Below are 21,088 nucleotides of genomic sequence, written 5' to 3'. Positions count from 1 at the left end.
GTGAACAGAAAATCATGCACCCACACTCCCTCTACTTTGGTCTTGGCTTGTAGCCTTTTCAAATTGAAGAATTTACCATCAGTACAGTAGCTGACCTTGATACCATGTTCATCCTCATTGAAAACATCTGACAACATGGCTGAAAACATCATGTCAAAAAGCATGGGAGCAAGCACATAGCCTTGTTTCACTCCATTGGTGACTGGGAAAGCACGAGAGCATTGTCCATTATCTAGAGCATGCCATTGTGAAAGTGATGTACAATGCTGATGAACTTCTCCAGGCAACCAAATTTTGACATAATTTTCCATAAGCCCTCATGACTGACAGTAAGTATCAAAGGCCTTGGTCAGATCTACGAACGTTGTGTACAGACTTCTGTTCCGCTCCTGGCATTTTTTCCTGCAGTCGTTGGGCAGCAAACACCATATCGACTCAATGCAACCTCTGAAGCTGATATGCAACAATGTATGAATCAGTTCTCTGCAGCTTGTGTTGATTTTGGCCTAGCAATTAATGCCGGAAAAACCCCAACAACCAAACTACAGGTTCTCCATCAGCCACCACCACACCATCCATACGTGGAACCATTGCTTACAGTAAATGGAGAAGTGTTGAATACTGTGGATAAGTTCACTTACCTTTGCAGTGTACTTTCTAAGGATGTACATTCTGTTGGTTACATTTATGGTCTGAAAAACAGAATATTGATAGTTTTGTCATTTTGAATTTATGTACTATTTCTCTTTTTAAAAAATTAAAACATTAATTTTTAATTTATGAGATAAAATAAAAGCTGGAATAAAAAAAGATGATGCACATAAAACTGCAAATCTATTATGCACAATTTGCTAGTCCTTTTAAATATGTAGTAAAGTTATTATGTAAACTTCTTTTTTCCCCTTCTTCTTCTCCCCTCCCCAGAGATGGCTACCATTCTGCACAAATATGTACATATGCATAACATTTTTCTATACATACTTCTATTTATCAGTTTTTTTTCTGGATGCAGATAGAGTCTTCCTTCATATGTCCGTCGTATTTATAACAGTATTCAATTTGAGTATTTATAATAGTCAAAATAATTTAATTATTCAAACTTGTTCTTAAAACAACATTGCTGTGACTATATACAATGTTCTCTTTTACCTATAACATGATAGGTTTTTGTGAGCATTCCATGTATACTTGAAAAGACTGTATTTTCTACCTCTTCTCCTTAGTTCTTTGCATATAATTAATGATTGCAACATATTAAGTAGTAAAATAAGTGATTTCTTTATTATGAATATTTTTTTTCTTCTCATACATCAAATAGTCTTTTTAAAACAACTACCAAATTGTTTTGTACATGGAAATTGAGAATTTTATGTATTTTGTTACCTTTTCCTTTTACCATTATGTAATGTCTTTTTCTCTTTCACTAATTTCTAAGTTAAATTCCTCTTTGCCAAGTTTCATTACTGCCACCCTTGTTTTTGGGAATTTGCAATCATTTATTTTTAGACCAACCTCTTAATTTTAGTCTAGCTATGTTTTTTTTTACATCAAATAAGTAACTTAATGCTGGGTTTCATAGCACAATCCATTCTTTAATTCTTTTTTTTAAATGGGTGAATTTATGCCATTTGTGCATAATGTTATACATAATAAATTTGACATATCTTTTGTCCTTTTCTTCTTGGCATGGTCTAGAAGCATGAAGTCTATCTTAATATTATTATTTCAACTATTAATATTAGCAACTAAAACAGTTTATATTTGTGGGTTTTAAAAATTATTAAAATATATACTTCAGCATGGATAAGTAGATTTTCAGATCTGTGAGGGCAGAGGTAACTTCCCTGACTTCTCTGTTCTGCTATGTCCCAGGAAGTCCTTTAAGGAGATAATTCTTCAAGGCTGTTCTTGGAATGGTTTAGAATTATGGAGGTAGATAGAATCAGTACTCTCTTAGACATAGTCTACATCCCAGTCATATGAATGCATTCTAGACCTAGTGATGTTCTTTCCATTCCTCAGGCACCGGAAACTCTCCAAAATCCAGCCTCTCAGAATTTCACAATGATATAAATGTCTTAGGTTGCAATCTTGGAGTACTGGCTTGGAGAAGAAATCTGGGTATCCTTCCAAGACAACCTTCTATTGCTTCTTAAGATAAAACTTAGAGTCTTGGCACTTAAAATCCTGAACAACTTGATTGCTTTCTGGTCTTATTTCATATGGTTTCATTTCACACATATCCTGTTCCAGTCAGGCTGTTCTTCTAGCTGTTCCCTGTACATGTCATCTCATGATCTACCCCTATATTTTTTTCACAGATGATTCTCCATTTCTGGAATTCCCTTTCTCCTTAACTCTGCCTCTTAAAGTACCTAGATTTTTTTCAAGGCTCAGCCTTGGGGATATGTTCTCTACAAGGTGCTATAGCTCCACTTCTTAGTGTTGTCTCCCAAGGTGACAAAGTGGGCAGAGTGCTGGGTTTGGAGTCAAGAAGCCCTGAGTTCAAATCTGGCCTCAGATACTAGCTGTATGACCCTTGGCAAGTCATTTAAACTCTGTTTGCCTCAGTTTCATCATCTATAAAATGGGGATAATAATAACATCTACCTTGGGTTATTGTGGGGACCAAATACAATAATAATTGTAAAGAGCTAGGCGTAGTAAGTTCTATATAAATATTAGCTATTATTGAAATTACTTTGCAAATATTTTTAATTATTTATTTTTGTACATATTATAATCATCCCAGTAGATTATAAGCTCTATGAGGGCAGGGGCTGTTTCAGTTTTGACTTTGTATTCTCAGTTACTCTGTAGAGGCCTAGTCCTCTTAGAGAGTATAAAAAGTGTATGCTTCAAGGTTCTCTGATAAAATGACTCAAAAGTAAAAATAATCATTTGAGATCCACTATCAGTTACAGCTAAAGAATGTATCCTCAAGGTCTTTACCATTAGTTTATTTAGCTTATGGTTCTGTGAGTCCTGGAGCAATGGGTCCAGGGAAAATCAAAGATCAAATGATTAATTCTGAAAGGATAGGTAAACTAGAAAACCACATTAAACTCCAAAGGCACAATGCACAATACCTTATCACCCCAATTAATATGAATTAACTATTGACATGTTCCTGCTTCTTGCTGAAAGGAATTGATGTTGGCAGAGAGTGCAAGACATTTTATAATAAGTATAAGGGAAGGAGACTTTATAATTATACTTGTTGAGGCACTTATTCCTCCTTATTTCAATTTGGTTTTAATCTTAAGGCTGAGACATACAATGAGTCACTTGTACCATTTTGTTGATCTGTATAGATTATTTTCTAGTATGGCTGGCAGAGTCCACCTACTGGGAAAGACAACAACATTGTATACATATTTTTGCATAATTTATTCGACTATTCTTGGTACCATAGGTATGTTGGAAATTCACAGATGAGGAAATTGAAGTATAGTGATTTTTATTGACATCTAAAATTTTACAAGAAGGTATTGGAAGAATTTCTATTTTATTACCCAATTTCTGAACCAAATTGTCTCCTGTCTTATCTCATTGTAATCAATAGTACTCTAATAAGCTTTTAAAATGAGATATTAATTCTACTAAAATGAGGTTGTCTAGCAGGCATACTTTACAAAGTATGTATGAAAAGTTTGGGAATTATATTCTTGTTTCTGGTTATTATTGCATGCTTTGGTCTGAAAACATTTTACTAAGTGGGCTCCGATAAGCCCTGATTTGAATTGTTTATGCAGTTTTAATGACTTAAATGATCTATTTCCCTGACTAAGATCTTTGATTTCATAGATTAAAACCTTGGAACAAACCAAAACCATAGAAAACTTAAACAAATCCAGGGGTAAACTGGAGAAGATGAAGGAGAAGGTGGAGAAACAGTTGATATCTGTTAAGTCAGAGCTGGATATAACTGAACATGAAGCAAAGGAGGATAAAGAGAGGGCTAGAAACATGCTCGATGTTGTTACTAGTGAAATGAAGACACTGAAGAGCACCTTGGAAGAAACAACCAAAAGAGAGAAGCAGGTATGTATACATACATTACATTTGTTGGCTATGTGATCCACAGAGAATGCCTCTTAGAAAGCAAGAGCTTCATAATATTAATTAGCTCTTTAATCGGCTACATTTCTCATATTTCTCATTTTCTGTCCTTTTTATTGCATTAAAATTTTTACTTTGCTAAGAGTTTTTAACCACATCTTCATGGGATGAGGTTCTGGGAGTACTAATTTAAAAATGCATTTTTCTAGCTTTAAAGGTTTACAGGTATTTGAGAGACAACCTTATGATATAGGAACTACAGTATAACTCAGATTTAAAACTTAGAGTCACAAAATGTTTTCTGAAGGGCAATGTAAAAGTTAAGTAGAGTCTCTGGCCAAACTTATATATTGTCTGCAACTGTCTCCACCATTTGCATCATTCTTGAGATTACTTAGAATTTTAAAAAGTCAATCACTACACCAGCATCAAGAGGGGATACTTATCTCTGATCTGTTGAAGAAAACTGACCACAAAATCTCAAACAGTGGTGTAGAAAATTGATGGAAGACCAAGCACATATGTAAACCATAAAAAAGGCTCATTCACTTGTTAATTGTAAGTAGGAGACTTTATCTGGCAGCTACATCAGAAGGTCACTCTCATAAAGAAACGTGTACTGGGCAGCCTGACCCCCATTGTTTTGTCTTTCATCTTTTCATCTTTCTAGAGCTCCAAAGGGCATAGACTGGACACTGAGCCTAGTGTTTTTTTTTTTTTTTACTCTTGCTGACTCTGCTTGTATTTATGTGTCAACATGGGGACTGCTATTCTTTATATATTTGGTAGAATTCACTTGTAAGTCCATCTGGTCCTGGAGGGGTTTTTTTGGGAGTAGTGTGGGGGTTTGTGGCTTGTACAGTTTCTTTTTCTGATATTGAGCACCTAGTATCTCTGTTATGAGAAGAAAGGAAACAACGGAAGTACAACCTTGTCCACATTAAGAAGAGAAAGGAAGAATCTGAGGGAAGATACTTTTTTTTCCCCTGAGACTGAGTACTAAGGAAGAGTCTATATTTCTGAAACTTCAAGCTCAGCCCTTGAGAGCAAGTTATAGGAAGGATGAAATTATGGGTAGAGGTTTTCCTTAGCTAATGGATATTTAGTCTGTTGAATAAAAATTACCCCCAGAAAATCCTGGTTGTGTTGCCAAGTGGACTTTGAGCTCATGTCCTCCTGACTCCAGGGCGGGTATGTATTCACTGTGCCACCTAGCCGCCTCTGAGTGTATAGATTTTTCTAATAAAAATTCTATACATGAAGGAAAATAAGCATATGTATTAGCTCTGACTGCTGGAGTTTGAATGAATATATTTGTGTTCAATTCTTGGACCTTTTGCTACTAAGACACTCTGTGTTAAGTCCCTTTGACTCTTTGGATCCCAGTTATTCCACCTGTAATTGAATAGATTGGATAAGATAATCCCTTCCAACTCTAAAGTCTATGATCTAATTTTTCTCAGAAATTTAGGCATAATTGGCACATGTACTTTAGGCATATAATTGGCTTGTTTGCTTCTGCTTGTTTTATACAAGACCAAGATCTCCATAGGCCGAGTAGACGGTAGTATATGTGGTGTAAATGTTCTTGCTTTTAAAACGTCTCCCCTTCTGGGTTGTTTTGGTGCCTTCACTTCCCATATTGATTCTTACTTTGACCATCAAGAACAGTAGAACCATTACATTTGTGCCCTAACATTGTAGTCCCAGATGCGGTTCTTAGAGAGGTGGAAATGACATTGGAGAAAACAAAGATGGGAAAAGGAGCTTGACAAAACCAAGCATATACAGAGGAAGTGTGACAAGTTTGAGGTTATTGAGGAAGTGAATTTCAAGGTATTTGAATGAGGGAAAGATAAAAAAAAGTGAGAAAAAACTCACTTCTTTTTAAACAAAGAAGGTAACTAAGAGAACATCAGTAAGAGCTAATCCATATCCTTATTTTCCTTCATGTATAAAATTTTAATTAGAAAATATCTATACACTCAGGGGTGGCTAGGTGGCACAGTGAATAGGGCACCTGGTGTCAGGAGGACCTGAGTTCAAATCCGGCCTCATACACTTAACACTTACTAGCCATGTAACCTTGGGCAAGTCACTTAATCCCAATTGTCCTCCAAAAAGCAAAAAAAAAATTATACACACATTGAGGACATCCTAAGTGGTATTTGAAAGGAAGAGGCAGGATTTTATAATTGATGTTACACAATAGACACTTTACCATCATATGAGTAGCTGAAACATGTAGAGAATACAAGATCCCACTATGCTTATTATTTGACTATTAAAAAAGACCTGCTATGGTAGAGCAAAACACTACTCTAAAGGCTTTTCTACAACAAGTTATGACCCAAGCATATGTCAAAATTAAATAGGATTTCTTGAAACAAATAACAGAAAATAGCTTTGTTTTGATTATTAATGTCAAGCAAGATAGAAAATGAGGGGACATATACTTGCCAAAGACTGGAGAAGTTCCAAGAGAATCCAAGTTTAAGAAGAATTCCTTATAAGCTGTTGGGCTTCTCCAGAAACTCCCGCTGTGGAGTCACATTGTGATTATTAAATCGAGCCCAGGAAGATTGCAGAGCCTCTTAAATGAGACCCATACTCATCTAAAAAACTAACAGCTATGCAGCCATAAGTGGATGAAGATTGTCCATAATTTTAAGTTTTATGTAAAGTATGATTGAAATATTGAACACTAAGCCTCTAGGGGACCATTACTAGTTATTTCTTTCTAGACTGACATCTATCCATTAACCATTCTTCTCATAGCCAGGCAACCAGTTTTGAATACACTTATATGAACTCTTGATCATGTAGCTCTTCATCTTATCTATAAGATACCATAAGAAGTTTTATCAAATGTTTTGGTGAAATCTAGGTATGCTATATCTATGACATTTTCATCAGTATAGAAATCCAGTCAAAAAGGGAAATGAGGTAAGTCTGGCATGAACTGTTATCGATGAAAGCATCTTGGCTCTTAGTTTCCACTGCTTCCATTTCTAAATACTCAGTAACTGTTCCTTCAGTAATCCCTTCTATGTGTTTTTGAAGAATCAAAATTGAGTTCATCTGCTTATGGTTTGACATGACTTTTGTTTTTTCCTTTTTGAAAATAAGGTCAACATTTTCAATCTTGTGGCACCTCTTTCAGCAGTTACATTAATCTATTCCTTCAGTACCCTCAGATTTTTATTTAGACCTGATGACTTGAAGGCAACTAGATAGTGTCTTACATATCTCTTGACTTATCTAGGTTTTTAACACCTTGTTAGTTGTTTTTGCTATTCTCCCAATCTCAATGTTGTTTTCTTTTATATAGAAAATAGAAGCAAAATAGGAGATGAGTATAGTTCAGCCTTCTTTCCATTGTTCGTTATAATCATTCTATCTCCTTTGGTAAGTATTCTTATCACTTTTTTGATCTTCATACATAGATAAAAAAAGTCCATTTTCTTATTTTTAGCATTCTTCAGTAGCCTCAAATTATTCTGAGCCATATTTTTTTCTTGACACAATTATCATGCCAGTGTTTTGTATTTATCTTTAGCTAACTGCCCTATTTCTATATTCTGTATACATCTTAATAAAATATTCTAAGATTGTTATATCCCATACATATTCCGATTGATCTTTTTAGACAAGTCCCTTTCTTGTTCCTTGTCAGATTTAGTTGTATCATCAAATATATAGCTTTCTATGTTGTCTGTGACCCAAAGCAAACAAACTTAGTCTGTCTTCTAAGTGATAGCCCTTAAGGTATTTGAACAGAGAGCTACCATGCTTTACATAAATCTCTCCTCCCAGCTAAATTATTCCCTGTTACTTTAAACAATCTTATCAGAGTTTTTAAGTGCTTTCATCACCCTCCTTCTATCACTGTGGACTTGCTCCATCTTGCCTGTCTCTTCAAATGTTCTCAGAAACAAACACAATCTTCTGGATGAGGACCAACCAGAGTTGGAATATAGTAGAACTATCACATTCTTTGCTATAGATATTGTAGTACTATGAATGCAACTTAAGATTGAATTTTGTTTGGGTTTCCAACCTGTTGGGGATATGCCTTTTTTGTAGTTACTTGAGTTGATTCTTAGACCCCAGATACAAATTGTTATAACATCTGTATTGGAAACCTTTTCACTTTGGTAGCATTTACTTTTGAGGAACCCAGGGTTATCATCATGCCACAATGAGATATTGGCATAGGACTTTATCCTATTGGGTGGAATAGGCTGCTCCATTATCTAGTGTTTCATATGGAGCTTTCAGTCCACAAAACCCTTAGGTTTTAAAAAAAAACTGTTTTCTAGCTGTATTTTCCCCATACTGTACTCTAACAAGTGAATTGCAAATCCAAGTATAGAACTTTACATTTTTTCCAATTAAAATTTCATCTTGTTAGTTCTGTCATTTTGTTATAACTTGTAGCTACCTTCTGGGGCCCTTGTTCTATCATCCAATGTATCTCTAACCGTTTCATCTCATCTATAAGTGTGATAAATATGCTATCAGTGCTTTCATCTAAATAACTAGACGATTTGGCCTTTCTCTTTGGTGATGTCATTCCCTCTGCTTTTATCTTTCAGTCATCCCCATCTCCTATGAATCTTCCCATTTGATTATCCTCTCTTCCAGTTTTGAATTTCTCCTTATTCTTATACAAGTTCTTGTTATCATCTTTTATTTTGTCCACAATCATGTCCAGATCACCCCATCCTTGAAAAACCAAACCAACTTTAGTTGATCATATTATCTCATCAGACTACCAAATATATCTCTCCTGGCTCACAGTAATTTTGGGGTAAGCTAAAGAGGTCCTTCAACATGACTTTGGCAGTGCTGCTGTAAAAGAGACAGGGCAAGAGACTGTGGCTGTTGACAGCCATGTGGTGGGAGCAAGCAGAGGGCAGACTTTGTAGGTGGGGAAAGATGGGGAAGTGGGGTTGATGGTTGAGTTTAGGGCAGAACTAAACAACAGCAGAGAGGATATGGAGGTGCTCAGTGATCTAGGGCAAAGACAGGTGTCTACTCTGGAGGATGCTTGTTCTTTCTTGTCCATGGGGGAAAGTTTTTCTTATACCCCCATTGTTTTCCATGGCTCTTGGGATGAGAACCTTGTTTTCTTTCTCAGTGGCTTGCTAAGCATGAGTCTTTCGCCATTCTTCTTTATAAATTCATGTGAGAAGATCATGGGTAAGGCACCCAGAAGGAACGCAAGCATTCAAAGGATCACAGGTCAGGCAGTTTTATTACTCACAGAAATGCAAGCTTTTGCTTCCTCCACCCTTCCATCCCACAAGCAAGCATGGGCTGTGGTGCAGGCATGTGGTGAGATGTGAACCCCAATCAACAATGCAGAACTCTGCATCTCTGTTATTGCATCTGTTTATGGTTGCTGGGAGGATTCTCAGGGACCCTGAGGGGAGTGGAGGGGCTTAGAAATAGTCAATCAATAGGAAACCTCAATTGCAACCCCCCCTTCCCCTTACTGATCACAAGGGCATTGTGAGCAGGAAACTTTGCTAACCTTTCATATGTTGATTAGATGAGGTTTGCTAAACTGATTATAACTAAAAGAGTCCAATATTCCTTGTCTAAATGAAGCTGATTAAACCAGTTTTGGGGTACATAGGAACTTTTTGATACATAAATTGGTCAATCAGTAGTCAAACATGGAATCACTTCTGTCTGCTAAGACCTAGCAATAGACCAATCTTCATAGTTTGCCTTAATCTTTTTTTTTTTTTTAAGCAATTGGGGTTAAGTAACTTGCTCAAGGTTACACGGCCAGTTATTATTTCTGGGTGTGGTGCTGAGTACCTGAGCCCGGATTTGATCCAGGTCATCCCGACACTGGAGCCGGTGCTCTTACTCGCTGAGCCACCTGGCCACCCCTAAGCAATTGGGGTTAAGTAACTTGCTCAAGGTTACAAGGCCAGGTGTTTCTGGATGGGTGCTAAGTGTCTGAGCCCGGGATTCGATCTCCAGGTGTTCTCAACACTGGAGCCGGTGCTCTTACTCGCTGTGCTACCTGGCTGCCCCATGCCTTAATCTTTATGTTATTGAAATATAGATTAACAGTTAAGCTATGTGTACTAGTGCTTTGGATATAGGGTTGAGAGTGTAAATTGGAAAAGATCCAGATGGAAAAGAGATTTAAGACTATAATATCTTCCAGAGTAAGATTTTTGGAGGAAGCTTCATATTTAAAGAACAGTTATCAACTTATTTGAACAGTTTCCAAGAGCAGAGAGAATGAATCCCTTAGGGTTTCTTTGAGCATCATAAATGAGCTAATAACAGTGTGGGAGTAGTAGCTAGATAAGCCATTACCTTCTTGCCACATGTCTAGTTTAAAAAGAAACCAGAAAGGAAAGAGTTGAGGAAAGACCATGAAGCAAGTCACACCATAAGGAAGGAGAGTGGCCTGGATAGCCAAATTACATTTACAGATACACATACATAATACACATGCACATATACATTATATACACATACATACATACACATATACATATATAGACACACACATAATATATGAGAGGCAGCTAGGTGGAACAGTGGATAGAGTATAGTAATCTGGCCTCAGACACTTACCTGTGTGATCCTGGGTAAGTCACTTAACTGTTTGCCTCAGTTCCTCATCTGTAAAGTGAGTTGAAAAAGGAAACAGCAAACTACTCTAGTATCTTTGCCAAGAAAACCTCAAATGGGCTCATGAAGAGTCACACGTGACTGAAACAACTGAACAATAATATACACATATATTATATACACATATAATACACATGGGGTATTTCTATACATATGTACACATACATATATGTCATATGTGTGAACACATCTATATACACACAGATATACATATATGCCAATATAGATATATGATATGTAGATATAGATGATATATATAGATATAATATACACACACATACCAAAAGGTAATTTTTTTTTAGGAGAAGTCATTAACAGCTAGGGAAGATGGTAGATCACAGTTTCATATTGAAGGTGGGACTCAAATTTAAATTTGATAGAAACAAGGGATTTTGTGAAGAAGAGGGGAGGAAGGAATGCATTCTAGGCACGAGGGGTAGCCGGTACCAAGGCTCAGAAATGGAATATGGAAAGTCATTCATGAAGAAGAGTGAGAATGTCACTTTGGCTGGATTGTAGAGTGTGTGAAAGGAAATAATGCATAATAATTAGTCTGGAAAGGCAGGTTGGAGAAGTTTGTACTTCATCTTAGAGGTAATAGAGAGTCCCTGGAGTTTATTATAGAGAAAGCTCTGTGGTTCAACCCATGCTTTAGAAAAATGTCCCTCTGGTAGCTGAATGAAAGATGAATTGGAGATGGAAAAGCATTAAAGCAAGAAGTCATATTAGGAGGCAAGTAAAAAATTCTAGATGAGTGGTTATTAGGGCTTGAAGGAGGCTGTTGTTAATAGAGAGAAGGGGGCAGATACAAGAGATGTGTAAGAAGCATTAACAAGACTTGGCAAATTGTAAGCCTTTTATGATTTCCTTGGTTGCTAGTGTCCTGTTCCTAGAAACCTGGAAAAATTGGAGTGTAGGGGTGTTTAAGGAGGACGAGTATCTCTGGCCAGAGGACTTTCTGAGCCCCTTTCAGGGCTGCATATCCATCTTTGGTGTCCACCTGTGGCTCTGAGAAATTGCAGCATGTGCAATGGCCACACCCTGGTAAACAATCTTAGCAGACAGGCTAAAACAGGTTGAGGGTAACCAATGGGTCAAAAACCCATCAGTGAGTTAGGAGAGTGTCTACCCCAAGCATCTGAAGATGTCCCCCCAGTTGAATGGTCAGATGAGAACAATTTGTTCCAATGGCCATGAAGGTGGGGCTGAAGCAGGCGGTGTGGCGCACTTTGAGCTTGGTTAGACATCCACCACATCCACCACATCTCCAGTCATCCTGACTTTTGTCTTGCCACTAAACTTCAGTGACTCAGGAAGAGAAAGTGAGACTGATGGCTCTGGGCAACTCTGCCTCACTTTAATCCAGTTCATGTATGAGTCATGTTATCACCTGTGATGTCTTTGGTCCTCTTCATAACTGAGGGACAAACAAAAACTCCTGGAAACTACTTTCTGTCACTTTATGTGTATTTTACATTTTATTTTCTTGGTACGAGTTTTTTCCCAACAGAATCAAGTTATCAAACATTTATTAAATGCTCAATGTATATCAGTCACTGACATTTTATATTTGTACTCTCAATGCATATAGTAGTAAGCATATTGAATAAATAAATATTGAACAGAATCAGACTATGACAGAGCTCTGAGGTATTGTGATAGAGAACTTTAAGTTGATATCAACCCATGATTTACTAGTTTTTTAAATTACCTTAGTAACCCTCTTTAAAAAAAGAAAAGGAGGTTAGTTTAACATGACTTGCTCTTAACGATTCCATGCTGCCTTGTAGCAATTACCTCTGGATTTGAAACTACTTACTTCCTATATAGCCTTTGGAAAATCATTTAGCCACTCTACAACCCAACTTCCTCACCTATAAATTGAGGACATGGCATTAGATGATCTCTAAGGTTCTTTCCAGCCTTAACTCCATGACTACTTCCCTTTCCAAGTGCTCAGATATTTTCCCTTCAATGTTCTTTTCTAGAATTTTACTAAGCACTAGAACAATAATAATAATAATAACTTTATTCAGTTTTATCTAACAAAAGACCCTAAGAGTCAGCTGGTAAAATTAGCTTCACCTTTCACCTTTGACCCATACTGGATATGTGGCCTACTGTTTAACGAACCACTCACTGTCTCAGGCAAATTAAGACCATAAAGTTTCAGAGCAGTTGCCAGCCTACTACGATAGAAGGAATTTTTCTTATTGGCAGTTCCCCAGGACTCCTTCCTCCCACTCACTCCCCACTCCTTCCTGCAAAGACCTTAATATAATGGTAAGACAAAGTCTGAAGTTCACTATGTCCACCAGAAGAGGAATCTGAGCAACCAATGGTAAGTAAGAGACCTGAGAATTAGGAAGGGAGGGGAAATGACAGTGAAAAAGGGAATAAAACAACTTAAAATGACTTAACTCTGATCACTGCAGTGATGAACCATCAGAGGACCAATGATGAAACATGGTACCCTCCTCCTGCCAGAGGTGAGGGACAGTGCAAAATGAGACACATTTCTGGACACAGACAATCTGGGGATTTGTTTTGCTTGATTGTGCATATTTGTTTTTGTTTTTCATTTGGGGTTGTGGTATGATGGGTGGGAGGGAAAATTGGGCTAGTGATGAGTTTGTAAAAAAAAAGAAAATAGGATAAAAGGACAGAGATGTTCTAAGAATAAATTTTATATTCATTAATTTTTAAGGATAAATTTGTTCAGTGAATTTATGTTGTTCATTTTGCACAATCTTTGAACAGTGTTTATTATTCTCTTTGGCTTTTTAGTGGTTCGCTTTTTACCACATATGATATTTTGATTCTTTTTGTTATTTCAGCTGGTAGACTTCAGGGAGGTGGTGTCAAGGATGTTGGGTCTAAATATTACCAGCCTTGCTGTCCCTGACTATGAAATCATCAAATGTCTTGAAAGACTCATCCATTCTCATCAGCATCACTTTGTTCCCTGTGCCTGCCTTAAAGACATGACTACTGGACAAGATAGGTCCCCACAGGACAACTTTAAACTTTTACACTGATCTCTGCCTCACTTGAGGGAAGGAGTGCTGACTGGAAGATCTTACACTGAAGCATGAAACTGAACAGTTTCCAGGCCTTGATTCAAATTTTAGTCATGGAAACAATCCACTATTATTTCTTGTGCCATCATTTGGGGATACAGCCAATGGAGGCAGATCTCTTGCACCATACCAAGGTTTAAATTGTGTAATTTTTCCACTAATGCTGATTAGGGTTTAATGAGAGCAGGTTCTCAGATCCCAAATCTTTCCTGTGAGAAAAAGGATGAGATGAAAATATTCCTTTCTCTTCAAATTGAATCTCTTATAAATAAGTGCTTCTACTCGGGAATGAATGAAAGTAAAACATTTATTAAGCACTTACTATCTGCCAGGCCCTGTGTGAAGGGAAAGATTCAGTACAAGTTCATAGCTAAGGTCTTTGAGTTCCATTTATTTCCTTTACAAACAATCAAGTCAGTTTGTTCAGAAACTGATTTTCCCCCTTTCCCCTCCCTCCTTCATTTATCTAAGACAAAAATTAATATTTAGTTCTAACCACTCTGCATCTTCCTTTTTCTTACATTCTTTCCTGTTTTCTCATTGCATGCATATTTTTCCTGGGAATCAGATTCTTAACATCACTGAGAGAAATATATTGAAAATTTCTTTAACATAGCATTTATCTGCCTATAAAAAGAAATTTCTCCTAGTTTCACTGTGATGCTTTGGTGAAGCATCAAGGTACCCTGAGGGAGAAATAGGAGCTGACATGTTTCAGGCAAGTCAAACCACCACCACCTTCCCTCTGACGCAGATAGAAACAACCCACGACTTTGAATGCAATATCAGCATTCCCTGACCTATACTACTGGCCCTTCTTCAGCTTGGACTTTACATTCATCATTGATGGGAGCAATCAGTATGGAGAAGGGGCCTGCTTTTTTCAGTATCACCACACCAAACATTTACCAACTGTCATCAACTGTCAAGTAAGTCCAAGAGCCTTGGAAGTGACAGCACTCTCCTCACCCTTCTGCTCTCCTCCTGCCCCTGTAGCCCTCATCCCCATGAAGCAATGTTGGTGAAGACACAGCCTTGGATTGCTTCTGTGGATGTTGCAGTCACAGCTACTGAAGACGTAGGGAGAAAAGGAAAGATTAAAAAAAACTATCTGAGTCTGTAGCTCTGTCAAATATGTCAGCATCTGAAAGTGATATGATTTTTCGGCTGAAATGACATTAAAGGGGTGGCTAGGTAGTGCAGTGAATAGAGCATAGTCAAGAGGACCTGAGTTCAAATCCAGCTTCAGACACTTAACACATACATACACAAAACTAGCCTTGTGACCTTGGGCAAGTCACTTAACCCCAATTGCCCTCCAAAAATAAAAAAGAAATTATATTAAAAAGGATGTATTACCATTGATTTTGCTATGGTACTCTTAAGGATCATGGGACTTTTCCATCTGACTTGTAGCTGAAACCTGCTCTATGTGTTAGGATTAGAATGAGAGCTCTTTGCAGAACAAGGACTTATTTTGCTTTTCTATTTGTATTCCCAATTCCCAATTGCACAGTTTTGATTGAGGTTGTTCCTTAGTGTGTGGTGTGGTGATGGTGTGTGTGTGTGTGTGTGTGTGTGTGTGTGTGTAAGGGGGGGGGAGCCCAAGGGAAGGTGATCTAGCTGACCCTCTCAGGTACCTGGCTGCAGCCTTTGGATGCCTCCTCACATTCCCCCCAAGCGATTTTTAGCTGTTTCACAAGCTATGGTACCTGGTGGAGACATGGATACCAAAGGAGTACAGGGAACAATTCAGCTCAAACTAGGCACTGGAATGGAATGCGATAACTTTTTGTTTGAATACACATTGTTCTTTACTCTCTCCACCTCCCCACAGTCCCAGTTTTTAACATAGGACATAATTAGGTGCTTAGCAAATATTTGCTAATTGAAAGAATGATCTTTTTTTTTTTTACAGTATCCTCTCAGTTTGAATTTCTTGCCTACTTTTGACATTTAGTCAAATAAATTGGCTTTGATTTGTCTTAGCTATTTTCTAAAGATAGATTTAGCATGTTCTCAGTTAATGTGATTTTCATTTAAAAATACAAAATATCATAATTTTTTTCTTTTCTATTTAAAGATTTAAGGTAACTATAAGTTTAAGTTCATATAAGAGATTGAAAATGAAAAATACTAGGTACTACATGAGATATCCATTTAAAAATATTTCTATTACATCTCAAAATATATATTATACATATTATATTTTATATATAATATAGACATATGTGAAATGTCTGTCTATATAATATAATATCTATATAACACAATACTATATAGGCATAATAGAAATTTAAAATAGGGAAATCATTCAGAATTTCTAATAGAAAATAAATGTGAGATAAAATGATCATATCTACTATATTTGTTTCCTCTGACATATTCTACCCCACACAACACATACACACACACATTTCACCCCTACAACCTTATATAGACATTAGTTTGTTTATAATTTTGAGGATGTCATATTGGAAATGTTTTAATAATACTTATTCTCTTTTTTAAGTGAAAAATTTCTGGTTTGGCAATTGATGAATGAATGCCACAGAGTGTAAGTCTATAATTAAGTTGCACTTTTAATAGGAAAGTGATTGTATCCATAACAAAGTCCATGTATATTGCATAATAAAATATGTCAGATTGATCAAATGTCCTGGATAATGTTCTTTTTTAAAAAAAAAATTCATACTGATTCTTGGATAAATTTGTCTTGACAAGGCTTGTTGTCATCTGTTGAGTCTAATTTCTGAGAAATTGTATTTAGCCAAAGAGCCTTTGAGATATGCTTTGAACAGTCTCCCCTAAATTTCAAGTTTTTCCAAATGCATTTGCCCTAGATTAAGTAGTGAGTGTTTGAAGGCCGTGTGATACTGCCTATAACTCTATTAAGGAAATGGACTTCTTGGAGGTGTCCAGCGTGTGGCCAATCTGAAAGTGATCTCTTCCTTCTCATATTGCGCGTGGCGCTTTGTCTGGGGCTCTCTTTTGTATTGACCTCGTTCCCTTTAAGCTCATAGGTCATTTGTCTGCGTGTCCCTTCCTCCTCTCCCGACCTTCCCACATTACATTATAAGCTTTTGGAGAACAGGCATAGCCACATTTCTCTTTGTATTCTGCGTGCCTAGCATACAGTAGCTTCATAAATCTTGGCTGAATATGAGTTTGTTGACTCCCACCTACTGTGGTGCCACAGAAGCACCACGTTGAAAAAAACCCACCACGTTAATGGACTCGTTCATTTTCATTTTTTTTTTTTAAGCAATTGGGATTAAGTAACTTGTTCAAGGTTACACGGCCAGTTATTTCTGGGTGTGGTGCTGAGTGTCTGAGCCCGGGATTCGATCTCCAGGTCGTCCCAACACTGGAACCGGTGCTCTTACTCGCTGAGCCACCTGGCCGCCCCATTTTCACTTTCAAGAATATAATTTTTGGTCAGAAAGACCTGCAATTATGGAACTATGGAGCACTTGTCTTAATCACTTTGGAAACATGTATATTGATCTCTCTTATTAGGATATAATCTGAACACTAGAACACTGAGATGTGGTGTTTATTTTTGAATGTATCAAGATTTTCAATTGCATCCAGAATTGAGTGGATTTCCAGTTCTTAGTGATAAGGTGTAGATTCATCTTATTGGCTTAGTGGGAAGCTTGTAAAATTGCATGCCAATTTAAAAAAATGTTTTTATATACATCATTTCATTGTATCAAGATAACAACCTCGTGAGTGGGTATGAATATTCCCCCAAAATTGAACAACAACAACAACAACAAAAAGAGAAATGCCTTGCTTAATGTCCCAGTTATTGATAGGACAAGAAAACTTTAACAAGGTATCTCTGCTTCTAGTTCAGTGATCCTTGGCAGTGCACTAAAATTCTGCCCACATATAATTTGTCAGTGAACTTCTTGAGCAAAGAGACAGTATGTAAGAGGGTGTTGTCTATCAGGAAAAGATGGAGAGTTTGAACTACTCCTACCCAGGTGGTTGATGCAAGCTGCTATTAGTTTTCTAGTGAAGAGGTTGAATCTAGTGGTTTTCTGGGATAAGTAATGAAAGGCTGTGTTCATACCTTCAAAAGATGAAGATGCTTTGTCCTAAAATACTGTTTAATGGAAAGTTTTCCCATTTTATATTCTATTTACGGCTGTCAGCATTTTGGTTGCAACATCTCTTTTTGGTTGTGGTCAGAAATTTCTATCTACCATTGGTAGAAAGTCAGTAAACTATCTGGTATTGCTTTTTTGCAATCTTCAGCTTTTCTAGTGGTATAACAACTCTTTTAAATATTTAAGAAAAAAAGTCAGGGATCAAGGGATCTTTTTCTCTGGTGTTTCCTCTTTGTATGTCCTTTCAAAGGCTAAGCAGAAGAGAGAAACTATCCTTCCCTTCTTCTTCTTTTACCTAGATTTTTCAGCAAAGGTTTTATTTTGGCTTATAATATTCCACTGCGATAATCATTCCCATTAGCCAAAGTACTATAAATACAGGCTCCATATTATTTTTGTTTTTTCAAAGAAGTATCATACCTATTTAAGATATTAGAGCATCAATAATTTTTTCTACTACATTTTAGAGTCTTTCTACTAATGAAAATGCAGGTGTATTTTATTAAAAAAAAAACTAGTAGTTTCTAAATGCCTAAAAGGCAATATTAATATTAGTTTTGAGAAAATTACCTATACACATCATTATGAACAGAATATTCTCTTCCTGGAAAGATATATTATTTATATTACTTTTGTTTTATCATTTACTTCTGATTATATATTTTACTTTTTTTCCCCTTCAAACATGCTATGTACTGTCCACCTCCAGAGGTCAGTCTAAGAAAGACAAACAGGATTAGGTTGTTTCCATGTTTATTTTTCTAGAGTGGGCAGCATGGATGCATGGCAATCAGTCTAGAATTGGTCACATTTTGGGGTTAGGGTGCACAGTTTATATATCCTTTCAACAGGGGCTGATGTCTCCTCATCGTTATTTCACCTCTTTACAGAGGAAATATCTCTATCCTAGACCACTTCCAGCTATACCAGACCACTCCCAGCCTTGGACTATCTAGACAAAAGAAACTGTCTCCACCCAAGCTTGAGTAGAACATGATGCACCCCTCCATTCTTAGGAATATGCCATGATCCTAATTTGTTAATAATTTATTCATTCCTTCTTTCAGCAAATATTTATTGAGCAAGAAAAAGTTCTATAAGGAATACAAATCTGTACTCATGGAGCTGTAATGCAAGGTAAATCACCAAAGGGAAACAAGAAAAGAGGAAGAAAAGGCTATGGTGGCTCAAAGGAGCTGTGAGATTATGGGTATCTGAAAGGTCAAGGAAAGTTTCATGGAAGATGTGGAATTTGATTTGGGACATCAAGGATCTATCAACTATTTACTATGTGCCAGGTACATCAACAGGTTGAACTGGGGGTGTCGTAGGTAGACTTTTTCATAAGTCAGTTGTCTTATTTTGATGGTCATGCCCCCCATCATGGTCCAAGGTTCTACTGAAGTAGGAAATTCTGTCTATGGAATTGAGGTTAAATGATAGATCAAGTTGTTATTTTAACTTATTGTAGACTGAAATTTCAGGTGCAGCCCACACTCCTTTCCTAAGTATGGTTTATTGTAGTTCTCTCTCCCACCTTTTTTTTTGCTTGTGTGTTAAGAGTTAATAGTTTTCTCTGAGGGCTTGCTACATGTTACCTCAAAGCTGAACAGTTTTTTTTCCTTCTAATTTCTGCAAATAGTTCTGTTTCTCACCTCCCTCTCACTCACATATACACAGATCCCATACCTCACAGGATAGTTTTCTTTCAACGTCATTCTTAGGATGTGCATTAGCTGAGCAGATTGCACATTCTGGGAAAATGACCACTTCCCAAGTGTACTCCTTACGTATCATCCTTAGATTAATGAGGAGAACTAGCCTATTGTAGTTTTTCTCCCAGTCAGGAGGTGCCAGTGGTTGAAACTATAGAAGGTCCTGAATGTGTTTTGAGGTTAAGTTGACTCAAAGACCAGTCTACAATAAATCATAACAACTTGATCTATCACTTAGCCTCAGTTCTATAGAAAGAATTTCCTACTTCAGTAGAACCTGAACCATGAGGTAGGATATAGCCATCAAAATAAGACAACTGACTTATGAAAAAGACTACCTAAGATGCCCCCAGCTCAACCTGTTGATGGACCAAGTATCTATGATCTCAGGAATAGGCAGCCTGACCAATTAGTGATCTTAAATTTTTAGAGACACTTGAAAAGTAGGGTATTGTTGATAAAAAAAATGTCAAACAGAACTTTTTATTGAGTATGAAGAACAATCAAGCTCTAATTGCATTGCTGCCAAAGTCCTATCCTGAAATCTGCACAAAGATACTGGTGCTCATATTGACATGAAAAAAGCAGGTGGAGAACCAGGACCTCTGCAAGCCTAGAGGAGAATTCTCCTCATCTGGAAGGACCCAATGATATCTTGGTAACTTTCTCATACTTTTATTTCACTATTTATCTGAGCTCTAATCAGCTGTAATTTATAGCCTATAATCAACACTGCTGGGATATTCACCAAATGTGTTCTTTATTATTATTTTTTTCACCTTTTAGTGCACTCAAAGAACATTTACACATAAGCCGTTTGTTTAGACATCATTTGCTGCTACATGTTAGTGAACAGGAAGGTGAACCTGATTACTTCTCCAATCCTAGAAGTAATTCTACAAATACTGGGAGAAAGAGTGATCCAAAGGAAAAGAAAGGACAACAGTTACACTACAGTTCTCTATTGAGTCCCTTTTTGTGCCCAGCCTTGTGGTAGTTATTATCATAGGCTTAAAAGAACTGTGTATGATTTTGTAGTTCCTGCTTTTTCCCCTGAGAATTTTCCATGAAAATTCTATGTAACACTTTACTCAGAGCAGGGACTTGATGTGTAGTAGAGTCAGAATAAGGGTATCTGAGTTTGAACCCTGCCTCTGACTTATCTTGTTGCATGACTTTGGACTTTACCTCCTTGTGACTCTTTTTCTTCACCCATAACACTGAAAGGCTTAGACTAGATGAATGGTCTTTAATGTCTTCCAACTGTGTTCCCAAGACACCTCTTTGGGACAGATAAAAGGACCTTTGAGCAAGAGTGAGCAAATACATCATACCTTAGCATTCTTCACAGAAAGATGATTTAAGGTTGACAAATAAAGTCTGACATATACATGGCAAGTTGTTCCTGTGAAATAACTCTCAGTGACCATGATAGACTTCTTGATCA

General features: G+C 36.9%; 1 protein-coding gene across 1 annotated transcript in view; it reads left to right on the top strand.

Annotated features, from left to right (window-relative positions):
• Positions 1-16,449, top strand: part of CCDC170 (coiled-coil domain containing 170) — a 113,472-nt gene extending 97,023 nt beyond the window's left edge. Inside the window, exons 10-11 of the mRNA XM_069069664.1 lie at positions 3,808-4,044; positions 13,566-16,449. Of these exons, the coding sequence (XP_068925765.1) occupies positions 3,808-4,044; positions 13,566-13,766 (438 nt within the window). The 3' untranslated portion in view covers positions 13,767-16,449. The remainder of the gene's footprint in view (positions 1-3,807; positions 4,045-13,565) is intronic.
• The last annotated feature ends 4,639 nt before the right edge of the window (positions 16,450-21,088 follow it).

This window comes from Petaurus breviceps, unplaced genomic scaffold (genome assembly GCF_028583685.1).
Source record: "Petaurus breviceps papuanus isolate PSGF00001 unplaced genomic scaffold, PetGlider_PUasm1.0 90784, whole genome shotgun sequence".
Lineage (NCBI taxonomy): Eukaryota > Metazoa > Chordata > Mammalia > Diprotodontia > Petauridae > Petaurus > Petaurus breviceps.
This window is presented reverse-complemented; position numbering and strand designations above follow the sequence as displayed.